The sequence below is a fragment of the Hypomesus transpacificus genome, chromosome 23, assembly GCF_021917145.1.
Source record: "Hypomesus transpacificus isolate Combined female chromosome 23, fHypTra1, whole genome shotgun sequence".
NCBI classification, from domain to species: Eukaryota; Metazoa; Chordata; class Actinopteri; order Osmeriformes; family Osmeridae; genus Hypomesus; species Hypomesus transpacificus.
This window is the reverse complement of record NC_061082.1, coordinates 5,865,558-5,881,853: the sequence shown is the minus strand read 5'-3', so window position 1 is coordinate 5,881,853 and position 16,296 is coordinate 5,865,558. Positions and strand designations below refer to the sequence as shown.

Below are 16,296 nucleotides of genomic sequence, written 5' to 3'. Positions count from 1 at the left end.
TCTGTTACGGGTCTATTGTTGATAACAATTTCTAAGGCTCTTAAAATGAATGGTCAGATGAAAAGAATCCCAAAAAAGGAACCTGGAGTAAGCTTTCGAGACGTGCCAATCCCTCCCTGGATATCTGTCCAATCAGCGGGAGCCCTGTTTTCCACTTCCTGCGCTAATAGGGAGGAGATGGGAACGGCGTGCGCACGCTTGGCACAGGGTAAACACTCGCCTGTCCTCGCACTTCTGGGGAGGCACGAGTTGAAGAAGTGGCAGGTGGAGAGAACAGTATATGGAACGGAGAGGGAGGGAGCAACGCTTTGGATATCGTCATTTTGTCGTTTTGATAACATCTTAAATTAATCCCGATAAAAGAAAGAAAAGCAGAGGAAAAGTCAACACAATGTTTACACTTTCCGCCTGAGACGAATTTCGTCGCCCAAGAGAAGAATGCCCACGAAAGGAAAATAACCACGACTGTGGACTAGTTCAGTAAAGGTTTGCAGGACGCAGCAAACTTTTCTCGTTAGTTTGATTTAAACAAGGAGTGAGGAGTAAAGAAGTATTTTGAAGTATAGCTCTTGCTTCTCTTTTGTGCGCTTTTTATGGATTGGGGTTGATCTCTCGAATCCTCACAAATCATAGGCTACTCTCCACAATATTTACAAGCCTAATATTTTTCATACAATAGACAATCTTGCGTGGGAGAGTTAAAGCTTATAACCAAACAAGGAAACAGAGGAATACTACAAAAGCTTTATGGTGTGGGGAATGGCAGCAGCCACTTCCAGTCCTTATCTGGCCAGTAATAGGATCCTCTCTACCGGCTCCATCGTGCACTCTGACCGGGGTGGCGGTGGCATGCAGCAGGGTAGCACCGCTGTCACCTCAGTGTCCGGAGGATACAGAGGGGACCCATCTGTAAAAATGGTCCAGAGTGATTTCATGCAGGGTGCTATGGCGACGAGCAACGCGGGGCACATGCTGAGCCATGCCCATCAGTGGGTCACCTCGCTCCCTCACGCTGCCGCAGCCGCCGCCGCGGCCGCCGTTGCTGCTGCCGAGGCCGGCTCCCCATGGTCCTCCAGCCCCGTAGGTATGACGGGCAGCCCGCAGCCGCAGGAGCTGAAGAGGAGCACGGGGCGGGAAGACATGCACTCTGGCTCTGCTCTGCACCACAGGTCTCCGCATCTAGGCTCCCACCAGACACACCCAGGTGCTTGGGGAAGCACCAACGCCGGGCACATCGCCATATCGGAGGGGCAGCAGCAGTCGTTAATTTACTCACAGCCCGGGGGATTTACGGTGAACGGGATGCTTAATTCACCGGGGAGTCAGAGCATGATGCATCCGGGACTGGTTCGAGGGGAGTCCCCAGAGCTTGACCATCACCACCATCACCACCACCACCACCATCAGCAGCACCCACACCATCATCAGCACCAGGGCGGGGTGAGCCACGACACACACTCCGACGAGGATACGCCGACATCGGACGACCTGGAGCACTTCGCCAAACAGTTCAAGCAACGACGGATCAAATTGGGTTTCACCCAAGCGGACGTGGGATTGGCCCTGGGCACGCTGTACGGCAACGTGTTCTCCCAGACCACCATCTGCAGATTCGAGGCTCTCCAGCTCAGCTTTAAAAACATGTGCAAGCTGAAACCTCTGTTGAACAAATGGCTGGAAGAGGCTGACTCCACCACGGGCAGCCCAACCAGCATCGATAAGATTGCTGCGCAGGGCAGGAAAAGGAAGAAGCGCACCTCCATCGAGGTGAGCGTCAAAGGCGCTTTGGAGAGTCATTTCCTTAAGTGTCCCAAACCCGCCGCACAGGAGATCACCTCCCTGGCAGACTCACTGCAGCTGGAGAAAGAGGTAGTCCGGGTCTGGTTCTGTAACCGCAGGCAGAAGGAGAAGAGGATGACGCCGCCAGGACTGCCGCACACACCCGAGGATGCGTACTCGCAGGTGGGCAACATGAGTTCAGACTCACCATCACCATCCATTGACTGCAAACGGATGTTCAGCGACACGTGAGAATACTAGGCCTATACAATATTGCGTGGACTATATTTATTGACATGCATCGACTTGACAATGGACATTTTTGCCGTGAAATTGAACTGGGCATTAATTGAATTTACTTTTAATCAAAATAAACAGCAGAACAACATGGAAGTCTTTACCATTGACGTTGAAGCTGTTATCTGTGTGTCAGCTAGTATTTTGTTTCTTAGGGGTGTTGGGATGGGCCTGTGGACTTGAACGAGAAGGTTAAACCTATTTTCATCAGGTAACTTTGATGCACTAACAAAATGTAAACTTTCTATAGCTTTTCGGTCACAAAGACCATCGAGGTGCACATAGTTAATAACAGTGGAATTTAAAAGTAATGTTTCTGATATAATAGGCCTAACCACGGTGATCTGTGATCTATGACTTATAACATCTCTGCCCGTAGGCTGTTGCCCGGTTTAGTCCACCAAAAGTTATATCGGAGTTATTTACCCTACTTTGCCCCATTGATAAACGTATACCCTTCCATTACACACTTTTATGATTTAATACAATGTTAAAACCAATTGAAATGGAATTGAATTTGAATATAAAACGAAAAGATAGGCTATTAAAGTTTTTTATTCCAAATGTTGTGTTCTCTAAATCTTGGAGCATCGCGTTGAGTAGCCTGCGTTTGAGAAACAAAAAAGACGTAGGCCCTGTTCATCAACATTTTCATCAGCCTATATTATTATATCATTTGATGTATTAAGAGCAATAACCGATGTCCCTCAAAACGTATAACTCTTCCCTTGTGCAGTTTCCGTTGTTAACGTGTGTAGACTTTTATTATGATGAGAACCGTGACTTTCAATGAAGCACTCATTCCCAAAACGTGTTGTATTGTATATTTTTGTGTGACAATTTTCACTACTGTAATTTATTTCCTGTGTTTTGAGAGGGATAGGCTAATAAATAATACAAAAAACATACATTTGTGATAATTAACGTTTTAAATGCCAGAGTCAGTATAGGCTTCACGTCTAGACGAGCCTACAGTGTTGACTCAATATTTCGGTCATACCTTACTTTTTTTTAGTCTAAACTGTTTTCAGGACAATAAAGGACGTCTCATGTAAAGACAACCTTAAACGTCGTCTTCTTTCAGTTTTATACAGCCCAAAAAGGTATTATAGTCTTTAACACAATTGAAAAACAATGCAGGAACCCAAAGGGAACCTTACAAAAATGTTCACGGATTTGAAACGGGTTGTATGGAAACGTTTTGATTGTTCTATAGGCCCGCACATCAAAGTAGGTAGGCCTAATCCAAATTATGCAATCTAAGATTTTTTTTTATTTTCTCAAGCCTTGGTGCTTGACCTTTTAGTTTATGGAAATAAGTTTAGTTGAAGTCACATCTTTTCATTTATATTTTCAGGTCTACTATATCGGCCTTTATTAAGACCTAACCCTTTGGGTTGCAGTGAATTAAGTATTTCAGTATTCTTTTAGGCTATGTTTACAATTTGTACCTAAAGAAATTAATGTGAAATTGTGTAATTTAAATCTTGATCATTTTACAACGCAATAGTAGCCAATCCCCAGGAAAAGTTTTGGGCTAATGAGAGAACACACACATCTCAGATAATATTTCGACTGCAGTCGATCCTGCAATAGGCCTACAAGTGGGCCTCCATTTCAAATATTTGTACTTTGGTTATCTTGCGGATCCATCCAGCGGCATGACGCCCTCTGGCACGCGGCCAATGGAGGTCGGCTACCCCAGCTGGCGGTTCACCTCCGCAGCGGTTGCCAAGGTGACAGCGAGTCAGAGCTGTCTCGGAGTCGCAGGAGGGGCGAGCCGCGAGCGAATCTATCGCCACAGATGATAGGTTTGGTAGCAATATGGAGATGGGAAACTCAAAAGAGATTTTTATTTTCTCTTGCTCTCTTCGCCAATTTTCTTTCTCTCCAGCCCTCTTTTTCTGTAATTTCTCTTTCTTCATCTCTCCCTGTCCACCTCCTTTATTCCTTTTCAAGTTATTTTTATGGGAGTGCACAGGCCTGTTGTGGAACAGAATGTGTTCTGAGGTGAAAGGTCAGCCTGCTGATCCAGTAGCTGATAGGCTGGACCAGAGGCACTCTGAGGCATTAAGGAAATGGTTCGGAGCTTGGGTTTAATAAGTGACTTTGCTCGGGTACACTAACTTGCTTACAGCTAGACATCCATTAATCTATTACCAGAAGTCAGTCACACACAATAACACAGGATCAAAACCTGAACACTTGAGGGCAAGAAATATGGATCACAGGTCAAACAACACACAGCAAAATGTGTACGTTCACAATCCAATGTGTATGAGTACATAGCCTACTTGTTAACAACGCACACGTGTTCCCGCAAGCGAGCACAAACACACACACAGACACCCACACACACCCACGCGCGCACACACACATACACACATCAAATAGAACATAGAGGATATCTATTGCTCAAATTTTGTTGAAACATTAGCCTTGGTGAAAGAGAGAGAACTGGGAAATAAGTTTTGTCATGAGAGTGTGTGTAAGTGAGTATCCGAGCATTGGCATTATTCATAGGAAAAGGCTTATAAATAGTCCTATATGTGGCTGAGGCAGGGCCATGAATGGCCTGTTTGACCAGGCTCTGCTGGGCTGCAGCCACTGTCCTCAGCCAGCCAGCCACTGTCCTCAGCCAGCCAGCCAGCCAGCCAGCAGTCAGACCTTCCCAGCCCTCGCTGAGCCACAGAGCTGGATGCTACGCATGGCTACCATCCTCACGTCTGTGACTAGTCAGAACTGTGACTGGCATAGGGCCATCAGAGCATGGGTCTTCGGTTTTATAACAGAAATACAGCAACAAAGTGTTTATTTGTGTGTGTGCATTTGAGTGTGTTTGTGAGTGTGTGTGGACTGGTGTGGCTGATGTCCTGGTTATGAGTGAGGGTGATACCATAGAGGAGGTGTGTATGTGTGTGTTTGCATGTGTGTGTGTGTATGTGTGTGTGACAAGGAGGTGTGAAGGAGGAATGATCCAGGGGAGGCCGTGTGGACTGATCCTAGACCAGTCAGAATAGACAGGGCACCGCTGATCAATGGGGCTCAGTGCCAACAAAATCAACCGAATGTAGATGCGATCCAAGTAGCGTGGAATCGTGATGACGCTGTTGGTCAGGTGACCATCCCGCTTTCAATACCCCCTCACGTACGCACACTGTTGTGATGCTAGATGGAGAGCAGGGCGGAGGTTCCACACCCCTCTGTCATCAAGCAGGGGAAACACATACTAACCCCCGCCCCCCTTCCACAAGTCTCCAAAGCCCCAATCTTCTCTGATAAAACTGAAGCAAATGTAAGCCCTCTGGATTGTAATGTGATCCTGGCGGCAGCTTAGCGATGTAAAGATGGAGGATAAGGCTAGAATTAGAGGATAAAAGAGCTCCTTTAAGGTTTCTGTCATCAGCCGTAGGCTGGCCCAGAGAGGCAGCCCGCCCCCTGAATCTCAATGCGGGGATCTTAGCGCTAGCCTGCGTGTGGACGAACGTGTGGGCTGTTGTTTCCTGCAATTAGTTTGCGACAGACGGCAGAATAGACGAAAAAACTCTGTTCACAAAAGAAACTGAGAGGCTTATGATGAAAGGGCTCTGTTTAATTGCACTGTTTATCAGCCTCTCAGTATGAATGAAGGGGTGCAGAGCTTGCATTAAGTGCCTGATGTGTATGTGTGAGATTTTGTGTGTATATCTATGAATTTCCTATATGTGAAATGGTACTGTATATATGGCAGTAAGTGTCCTTGTTGCTGTGTAGTTAATTGGTGTTACATGGTAAGCATGTCATTATCTCTGTCAGTAAATGTAGCATATATAATTGCTCATAATTGTTCCGGGAGCTCTGCGTAGAAGTACTCTACAGCACACTCTCGTTACACACAATGTCCCTTCTGTGGTTCTCAGATTGAACGGATCTTTGTTTTCAAGGCCCATGATATACAGAAGTTGTTCAGAATCAGAATCAATCAGAATCGGATTCAGAATCTGAATGAGCTTTATTCGCCAAGTGAGTTTACAGAAAAAAGGAATTCACGGTGGCAGGAAGGCGCATGCGACTAAGAATATACACATATACAAATAATTCTTAGTCTAAATAATTCAGACGTAAACACTGTGAACCAAAAGTGTTTTGTCTCTGCGTCCCATCCTGTTTACCATCAGGAGATTCACCCTTCTCACTGTTTCTCCCTCCTCTATACACGCTGTCTCTCCCCACTCTCTCTTTTCCCTGTTTCCCCCTCCCCTCTCTCAATGCATCTTCCTCTCAATGTCTCTCTCTCTCCCTCTCTCTTTTCCACTATGTCTGCCTCTCTTCTTCCCTCTTACTTTCTCTCTCCATCTCTCTCATGCTCATTACCAGTCACAAGTATTTGGTGTTAATTATTGTCACATTGCGGAGGCAGGTTTGCCACCAGAGACTAACACTGATTAACACACTACAGCCCCCTCTGAGGCAGAGAGTGAGAGAGTGAGGGGGAGAGGGAGGGGGGAAGAGAGAGTGAGACAGAGTGTGAGAAGGATAGAGAGATTTCCACAACACCACAGGGAGTCCATCAGCCTTCAGTTCCTTCATAGAGTGCAGTGAAGAAGATGGAAAAGAGAGGGAGAGAAAAAAGGGAGAGAGGAGGATAGAGGGAAAGAGCGAGGCCTTGAACATACTTCAGTGTGGATGATAGAGGTTTGCGGGGGTTTGAGAGGCAAAGGCCGTTTTAAACACATAAGAGGGCTTCATGTGTGTGTTTGTGTGTGTGTGTGTGTGTGGGTAAAATATGTGAATGCGCTTCTCGGTGAGGCTTTCTGGAGTGCCAGTTTTTTGTCTGATGTTTCTGAGTGAGGTCAGAAGTGCAAGAGATACAGCAATACAGTTCTTCCAGTTCACACACACCCCAACGCAATCCTACTCTCCGCCTCCCGTTTTGCCACTTAGACTCAGTCACCCTTTTAAGCAATATCATGACACTCTCAATGTGACGAAAAACAAACAAACAAACAAACAAAAAACGCTAATGTTTGAACGGGGGAAAGAGGGGGGGGGGGGGGGGGGGGGCTCTGCAAAATTGTTACCGATCCTCCCTTTCGGTTGACTCAGATTAAGAGGGTGCAAACGTTGTGCTTTTCAGCCCGTGTTTTCTCCACTGGAGAGTAATGGAGGAGTCTTCTCTCTCCATCAGGAAAGCATTACAGCAAACATCTGTGGAATAACGGACAGGGAAATGAGTTCTCCCTGCAGCCAGCCTGCTGTGTGGGTGCCATGGAACGTGACCAGCATGCATGTTGCCCAACCGGTGGAGTGGAACCCGTTTGATGGGTACGTTCGACACACTGGCACGATGCCAATTTAGACAAGCATGCCCACGAACTGAATCTCGCTCTGCATGGCAAGTGTCTGTGTGTGTGTCTGTGTGCGTGCGTGCATGAGTGTGTGTGTGTGTGTGCGTGTGAGAGTGAGTGTGTTTGTCTAAGAGAGATAGAGGGAGAACGAGCTAGAGAGAGAGAGAGGTACTCAAACCCCACCAAATTCAATTTCCCCATACAATTGAATATCTGAAGGAAATCTGGCACTGCGGCCAATTTTCTCACCCGATTGCCTGCACTGAATCAAAGGGCCAAAAAGGCCCATGCTGAGCCAGGTATGATTGCTCTCAAAGACAACACCAGATGAGCTCTGGCTTTTAGTGTTGTGTGACACATTTCTACAACAGCTATGTGTCATCCGTGCACGTACCATTAGCTATGGAATGTGGGGTCATCTTGGCACAAGAAAACTTTTAAATCAAACGTATCACGATTTGTGCATTGCAGTTTTGTGTCGAGGTCCGTGCGTCAGCTTTTGAACATTACAATGCTGCCACCTAGTGGTGCACATCCTTAGCACACGATACATTCATCGATCTTGGTCAGCGATTTGTTTGCTCTCCAAAAGTGCCCCCTACTGTTCAGTAGCTACTGTAGTCCGATGGGTCACATGCATGTATTTTCTCCAGCAGGGGTCAGTGTGTTTCTGACAGCAGGTGTTCAGTTTTCAGTCTGACATCCCTCCACATCTGAAGGGTGGTCTGCATGGGATGAGTGGATTTGCCTGTCACATGATATCATCATCAAAAGGACAAGATCTCATTGGTGTATCAACAGAGGCCCCCGGTCAGAAGGTTGGCAGTTTAAATCCGCCCTGTGACACAACAAGAAGGAAAATCTCTCTCTGTCAATCTTCCTCAATCCTAAAAACGTTTGACTCTATTACAAGGTTTTAGCACAGCTATCATCGTTCATCTGATTATATGAATGATTATGTCATGTCCTGTACACTGTGTCTATGGAGCAGAGCTTTAGTCCACAGTACTGGCAAAGCAACCAGAAAAATAACAAGTGAAAAACAATTTTAGACACAATGTCTAATAGATCACAGCTGACTCAGCACATGATACTGCTACAGGAAGACCCAGCATAATTAGATTTCCTTGTTATCAGTTTAAACTCATGATTAAAAAACAAGGGAGCCATTAAACTTTTTGTAAAAACCACCCCTCGACGTCTCTGTCAGTTCATGGACAACTGAAGGTATTTGTGTGAATGATTGTGCTTGTTTGTGTGCTCCTGTTTGTCTGAAGGTTTCTGTATTTGTGTGTGTGTAAGTGTGTCTGTGTGTGTGTATTTGTGTGTGTATATGTGTATGACCTCCCCTGCCCTCTCCCTTCTCCTTAACCCTGCATCTTAAGCATCAAGCCTTCCATCTTAATCAGAGCTAATTAACAGCTCATTTAGGCTGTCATCACCTCTCCCTGTCTGGGGATAGCTGACCAGGAAGCCTCTACCATCAGGGCCCCGTCGGCCATTCCCCCCATTCTCAGCCCATCACCCTGCTGAGTGAAGACTGGATCCCTTGCAGGATGGAAGCTTCTAGGAGGATATTCTAGGTTTGGACAGGAGACAGTCCAATATACAGTATATATTTTATAATTAGTACATTTCATTTAGTCATTTAGCAGATGCTCTTATCCAGAGCAACTTACAGTAAGTACAGGGAACCTTCTGATAACTAGCCGGACTCCCTCACCGCTCAGCCATCTGACTGCAATTATAATACAAATCGCATTAGATTATTTCAATGCGTTGTTATTCTTTTTTTGCTTCTCATATTCATAAATGTGAATTCACACTTTGTTAAATATGGGTATAGAATGAAGTAAGACAATATTTAGGTAGGGGCCACCCACACATGGCAATCAAGCCTCAAAGAATAGTACAGCATCTATCAAAATGTCTAAACTTGTTTAAAAGTCTTTGTTTCTATCTCCTTACCTCACATCTGAGTCACAAAATTCATTTGATCAGCTTTCAACCGACAGCAGCAGGGATTGTGTTTCTGTTTGCCAGGAAATAGACATTCTAGATAGATATTTTTGATCCTCCAGTTGCCGTTGCTGTAGTTCTGGCTCGGGCTGAAGATCCTGCTGATGGATCATTCAGCTAAACATACAAAGCTACCCCAGGTTTATTTAGGCACAGAGGCATCATCCTCTTAAGTCCGTGTGTCTATGGGTGGTGATGAGAGACACCATATCCCTGTGCGGGGAAATGTACTGGTGTACATTTCACTTGGTGGAAGGAGAGAAGAAGCTCTTTGTGTGTGTAGTCCATCTGGTTGGAATTATATTTTGGGGGCTTCCTATTTCATCTCCCCCTATGGTTTAGCTACAGTTAGCCCACAAATACAACGAGGGTGAAAGTGGAGACTGGAGAGAGTGGACCACCCTCTTCCAACTCTTCCACCTCAGAGATGTGTGGTGGACACCATGAGAGCTGCTCATCTTCAGAGTAGCAACAGTTCAGTGCTTCTCGCTTTCACTTTACACAGCATTTCATTGACTGATTATGCACAGGTAACACAATGTGCAAAAGGCAGATAGATGTGTGCCAGGGCGTTTAAGTCCAAGCTTGTTAGTATGTTGGAATTTCCAACAAGTGTTTTTGTCCACTTCATATCACCTTATAATTAGCTTGATGAGACAGTTTCAAAATAGTTACCCTGAGAACGAAAGGTACTGTACAATTGAGTTTATCTCCAGATTTGATTCTGTAATTCAATTGAATCGAGGTTGATGATATAGTGGCAAGTACATTTTCTTGACTGAGGTGGCCAGATATATTTAAGTAGGGCCAGCAGAACAACAATGCATTCAAATGAATAGGAATAATTTGGTAAAGAAATCTTGTGATATCTGATGACCCTTATGCGGAAAACATGTCAACAAATTAAACCCGTAAATCAAGAGGGCCAGAATAAGTTTGCACTTTTCAACTGATTTGTGCATTTGCTGTTAAGATATGAATTGCTGTAAGTTATCTGGTTTGAAACACCTCTATCTCACATTCAAATATGTATTTTATCTACAGACTAATATCATACCAACAAATTGTCCAAAACTGGTAACCCGGTTACTGTTTCCAAACAAATGGTTGTGCCGTAGCAACACCCAATCAGGAACCAGAATAAACTTCCCTTTACCACCTGCATGGACCCATCGTCACTCTCCACTTATCCGTAAAACGAGACAGAGAAGGGGGGATGAATAGGGAGGAGAATAAGATAGTGTGAAATACCTCCTTAAGTAACACATCATCTCCCTCTTCCTCACCACTGCTCTCTCCATCCCTGGGAGGTTCCTCCGATACTCCACCCTCCCCTGGTCACATGGCGGGACTACCCCTCGTACAGGGTTACAACACAGCCGGTTTTCTCAGTCCAGGAACCCCACTTGCCTGCCACAGACCTGCCTCAGACCTGCCACAGACCTGCCTCAGACCTGCCTCAGACCTGCCTCAGACCTGCCTCAGACCTGCCACAGACCTGCCTCAGACCTGCCTCAGACCTGCCTCAGACCTGCCACAGACCTGCCTCAGACCTGCCTCAGACCTGCCTCAGACCTGCCTCAGACCTGCCTCAGACCTGCCACAGACCTGCCTCAGACCTGCCACAGACCTGCCTCAGACCTGCCTCAGACCTGCCTCAGACCTGCCTCAGACCTGCCACAGACCCAGGACTTTGTCCCAGTGAAAATATCAGTTTGGCTGAATCTAGGTTCTGCAGGATGTCCTTGTTGGGAGTCAGAGATGGTAAAACTGTATTCATGAGATGAATAACTTCATCAAACCAGGCACACACGTTTAGGATCTGCTGCACTTCAGCGATGTATAGACACAGACACGACTCCAAGTCAGTTTGGTTTGTCTGGATGAACTTTGACTGGTACTGTAGACCCAGAGGAGCTATCCTCATATAGTTACAGGGCATGGTTACCCCCAAACAGTCATCACTACACACCAAAGAGGTCCCAACTGAGCTCTAGTTACCAGGCTGACGCACACTCCAAATCCACGTCCATGAGCCGCCCCCGCCCCCGCCCGCAACCCCACCCCCCCCCGCCCGGCCACTCCACCTGCAACCCTCTCCAGGGATGCCCCCCCCAACCATCTGAAATAACCCTCAGTCCCCAGGGGTGGCCCCGAATTAACACTCTTGTCTTTGTGCCGCTTTGGGTGGCCAGGGGATTCTGTGGCTAACCTTGCGCAGATGGAAAATACCACGAGCACTCAGACTCGAGTGTCAGCAATGGCCTCTTCTCTTCACACAACCCTATAGAAGGAAAATAATTCAAAATGGCTTCTGCAACAGACGGGTAGAACAACCAATGCAACGATCGTTTCCCAAACATTGACAACTACAACATTTTAAATTTTAAGTCTTATCCAGAGCGACTTACAGTAAGTACAGGTACATTTCCACGAGGCAAGTAGGGTGAAGTGCCTTGCCCAAGGACACAACGTAATTTGGCACAGCGGGGAATCGATCTGGCAACCTTCTGATTACTAGCCCGACTCCCTCACCGCCATCTGACTCCCTCTACAAGTTACTGATTATTCCTGTGTGGTCATGGACGCATCGGGATAAGCTTACACATCTTAGAGTGTGGGATATAAAGTTCAAAACTCTTACAGTACATGCTGAACCATTATGATTTCTCATGAACCAACAATCTACTGATTTTTCTCATCTCGATGGATGAACCCTGTATCCAAATGTGACCTTGGAACTCCTTAGAGTATGTGTCCCTTGGAGCCTTAGAGAGTCGTAACTGGCACTGTGTGGTTGAAGGTACGTCTTTGAATTACTCAAGAAACCATGTAATGTGTTGCGCTAAAAGAGGTGGGACTGGAGGTGGAGGAAATTAAAGTCAGATGATGGTGTTTCCCCCCCGAGAGGGGAGGCATTTGTTGGAATCTCTTTTCAGGAGACAGAACAGTGAAGCCAGGTGATTTAATTTGAGCTCCTCTAACTCGACTTCCAATCCTCCGTAACTATTTTCACATGGATCAGTTGATGTTCTCCAATAACAGCAGGCCTACTCACACAAGCAACTACTTTGTTAGTCAACAAACCTTGTTTATGTATGACTTTTAATATTCTAATAGATAACCCAATTCATAATATGTAGCTTTGACCAAAGAGGCACATTGTGGCACAGAATGATGTTCTACTGCTGGCTCTCTTGTATTACTTGTTTGTTATAGCAAACATTGGATTCACAGTTGATTCTTAACAAACATGTAAGGAGAAGCCGTAAACAGGATGTTCAGTAGAATCCGGTCCCTGATCCTCTGGCCTCCTTCAGCCCATCTTGTTCTCAACATCTGGTCCACAGTCCCCACCTGCAGCCTCAACTTCTGCCCCAGCCCCAGCCCCAGTCCCTACCCCAACCCTAACCCCTGCCCCAGCCCAAGCAGACTTTGAAGGTGTGCCTACATTCCTCCGCCCCCTATCCTCCATCCCCCAGTCCTCCCTCCCAGTCCCTGGCCCCAGCAGCCCCCCCAGCCCGACCGTTAAGGCTAGGGGATAAGACTGCAGCTGTCTGGGCACCACCAGACCCTGGGTGCTGCTAAAGCCTGTGCTTACCACTGCCACAAATACAGTGGCTAGGAAAGGTCAGGTCAGACAGACTCCGTCATCGCCCCCCCTCACTTTAATCATTACCCTCAAACCTCGCTGGGTCACTCTTACTTGATCTCTTGGACGAACCCTCTGAACCACCAGTCAACCATGGAAGAAGAGATCCCAGAGGCTGGCTTTGAAGTTTTATCACCCCATAGGGTAATAAGGGGTGACAGAGATGGAGTTGATCTGCTCTGTTGGGGGAGGTAGAAGACTTTGGGTGCTGCCAGGTCCCACGTATGGTGGGGTTCTCAGGTTGATCCAGTGCTGAAGAATCTGTAAATGCTTCTAGTTTGTTCTAGATTTTCTCCAAGCTAGAGTTTGACCACGTTTTTTCCCCCAATGAAAGTTGGACAATACCTGGGATCCAAATTGGTCCAGGACGGGTTACTGAGATTGACCAATCTCATGAGAATAACTTCCAGAACCATTTTAAAATTATTCAGTTATTGAATGTGGCTTTAGAATGACCTTGTGGCTTTAGTATGACCTGAATGATTGTATAATGATTGAGATTAGCCTTGGGATTGGTCACAGAGGTAGACTAACTTTTCCTGGATGTTTACACCAGTAAGATTGGACAAATTATGGATATGATTTTAATCTTTGACCTTTGGTTTCCTGTGGAGGGGGTTATCTCTCCAGTATCTCTCCACCCTTGATCCTATCCATTAAATGGTGTCCTTGCAACACGGCAGCAAAGTGATGCTGCTCTATAAATGATGGAGTAAATCCCTGGTCATTTGGGCCTGCATGGTGTTCTCTGACTGCTAAACCCAGAGGGAGATTTGTGGCATGGTTCACAGCCTGCTGCCATCCCACCCGCACTCTTTATTTAGACCCACTTTGGGTTGCCAAGTTGGGCCCCTATTCACCCCCCCCCCCCTCCCCACACCCCCACTTCCCTTCTTGGATGAAAGACAAAGCAAAAATCCTGGCGTCTTTCTCCATACCTGCATTAAGGGGCGGTCACATCGAGGTGAAAAAAAAATGTATATATGTAAATGTATATGTCCCATTTGCAGTGCTATCTACGGAAGTAGAGCAGAGAGAGAGGGGATCATGGCTCTTGTCTGAGGTGTAACCTAGCCCTTCTGTCTCGGTCTGCGTTTATTTTACTAATCTGTCCGCTGCTAGGCAAGGACAGCTGGTGCGACTGGTTGCTGGTACGGCTGGGATGGGGGCTGGGAGGATGGAAGCTGAGATGGGGCCTGGCACGATGGAGGCTGAGATGGGGGCTGGGAGGATGGAAGCTGTGATGGGGGCTGGGAAGATGGAGGCTGAGATGGGGCTGGGAAGATGGAGGCTGAGATGGGGGCTGGGAGGAAAGAGGCTGAGATGGGGGCTGGGAGGATGGAGGCTGAGATGGGGAGGATGGAGGCTGAGATGGGGGCTGGGAAGATGGAGGCTGGGATGGGGGCTGGGAGGATGGAGGCTGAGACGGGGGCTAGAGGGATGGAGGCTGGGGGACTGGAGTGATGAAGCCAGGACTGTGGTCCATTAGGACACAGATCGCCCTAAAGCCTGGGCAGTGATCAGGGGACAGGCTTGGGGCTGGGTGGGAGAGCAGGGCAGCTAGAGGGACTTGTGCTGGTCCTGTCATCACTCAGTTCTGCTGCCTTAAGCCCCTTGCCTGCTGCTCCACTGAGGGGGCTGGAGGAAGGTGGGGGTTGGAGAGCGGAGCGTAGGTTTGGTGTTTTCTGCTTTACTTTGCATGGCTGGTGTCTCCTGCTTTAACCAGGTTAAGAGTTCAGTTAGCTTTTTAAGTATTCCATACATTAAGACGAGACTAGGCCTCATTCAATTTTCTCTCCAAATGTTAACATTGTAAAACAGGGGAACGTTCACAATTTGACACACACACATGTACAGGCCAAATGTTTGTGCACCTACAAACATGCACATACACTGACCCACTACCACAAACAAGACCCACACAAGCACAAAGCCATGGAATCAATTGGACACGGAATGTCATTGGAGATTATTAGTTTAGGGGTCTGCTGATACAGCATATATGAGCTCTGTCAACAAACATCACCTGAAACTACAGTAGGACACACAGTAAGAAATCCGGAATGTTTACTTGGCACAGTCTCCCTACCACCCCCTATCCACCATCTAAAATCTGACATCACAGGTCAGAGACTGAAGCAGTGATTGGAAGGTCTCACAGCATTCCTGCCTGAAACATTCCCTCACGCCAAGCCTCCCGGTAATCCAGTTGCCCCATCGAATATTATTTGAGCTATTGCAATCGGTTGACTTAGTATCTATGTGTGGGGCTACTTAGGGTGTTTTGAGATTTGAGTTTGTTAAAAAGAGGACACTTCGTCGTGTCGGCGTGGGGGGGGGGGGGGGGGGGGGGGGGTGCTGGTCGTGTATTGCATGCCACACTATCTGATCAAAATGACAGTTTTCTCTACAGTCAGAGTTCGCGCAAGAAGGTGGAACTTAAGGGAGATACCCTTTCCTGAACTTGTAAGGGCTTAATAGTTGGTGAAAGACCCAGAGAAACACCAATATCCAACGAGGCAAAATCCCAGACAATTTTGGAATCCCTGCCGGACGCATTTTTTAAGTCTCGAAAAGAGGAAATGTCCGGGTAAAAGAGGACGTCTGGTCACCCTAGGCTACGTTAAACACATTCACACCTGCGGAGAATGACAGGGAGGAAAACACAACAGGGGAGGCCACACAAACTGCAAGGCCCTAGGGTATAACATATGGTAACAACAAACTCTTTCCCAGAGCACTCAGGTCATGCTAGTGGTGCAAAGCAGTTAGGTTGAATGTGGACTCTTTATAAGGATGTTGCTGTTTTATTCTGCATTTGTTGTTCGAGGTTTTTCTGGGGTTTCTTGGTTCCCACTTAAAGGTTTTCACCCCTGTGTGTTTCTAGGATTTCCAGGGACTTGGTAGTAATTCAGTTTCAACCTGCTGACTGAATTACCAAGTTAGAGTCAGATGAGTTTGCTGCACTGTCTCCCTTCAAGCACTTGAATGCTTTGCTTTCAACGAGTTCCAACTGATGTCATTAATGTTGCAGACTGGTTTGGCATGAAGAATGTTAAACATCTAAGCAGATTAGAGCTTTTTTGGGTTCTTTATGTTCCCGTGTGAGATGAACCAAATGTATGAGTTTTTTTCCGCTTCTTTGAAGAAGGCGTTTAAATGTTTTTAGTTTTTTTTTACTTGTTAGGTTTTAAACAAGCAGATTTGCTAGTCTGTTATTCT

The 16,296-nt window shown here is 46.6% G+C and overlaps 1 protein-coding gene across 1 annotated transcript; it reads left to right on the top strand.

The window, feature by feature from the left end:
* Positions 1 to 302: 302 nt before the first annotated feature.
* Positions 303 to 2,916, top strand: pou3f3a (POU class 3 homeobox 3a). The gene has a single exon (XM_047046145.1). The coding sequence runs from the start codon at positions 748 to 750 to the stop codon at positions 2,029 to 2,031; it is 1,284 nt and encodes a 427-aa protein (XP_046902101.1). The 5' UTR covers positions 303 to 747; the 3' UTR covers positions 2,032 to 2,916.
* The last annotated feature ends 13,380 nt before the right edge of the window (positions 2,917 to 16,296 follow it).

What these genes read in the sequence shown, in the direction of transcription:
- pou3f3a (XM_047046145.1), top strand. Translation starts at nt 748, where the DNA reads ATGGTGTGGGGAATGGCAGCAGCCACTTCCAGTCCTTATCTGGCCAGT.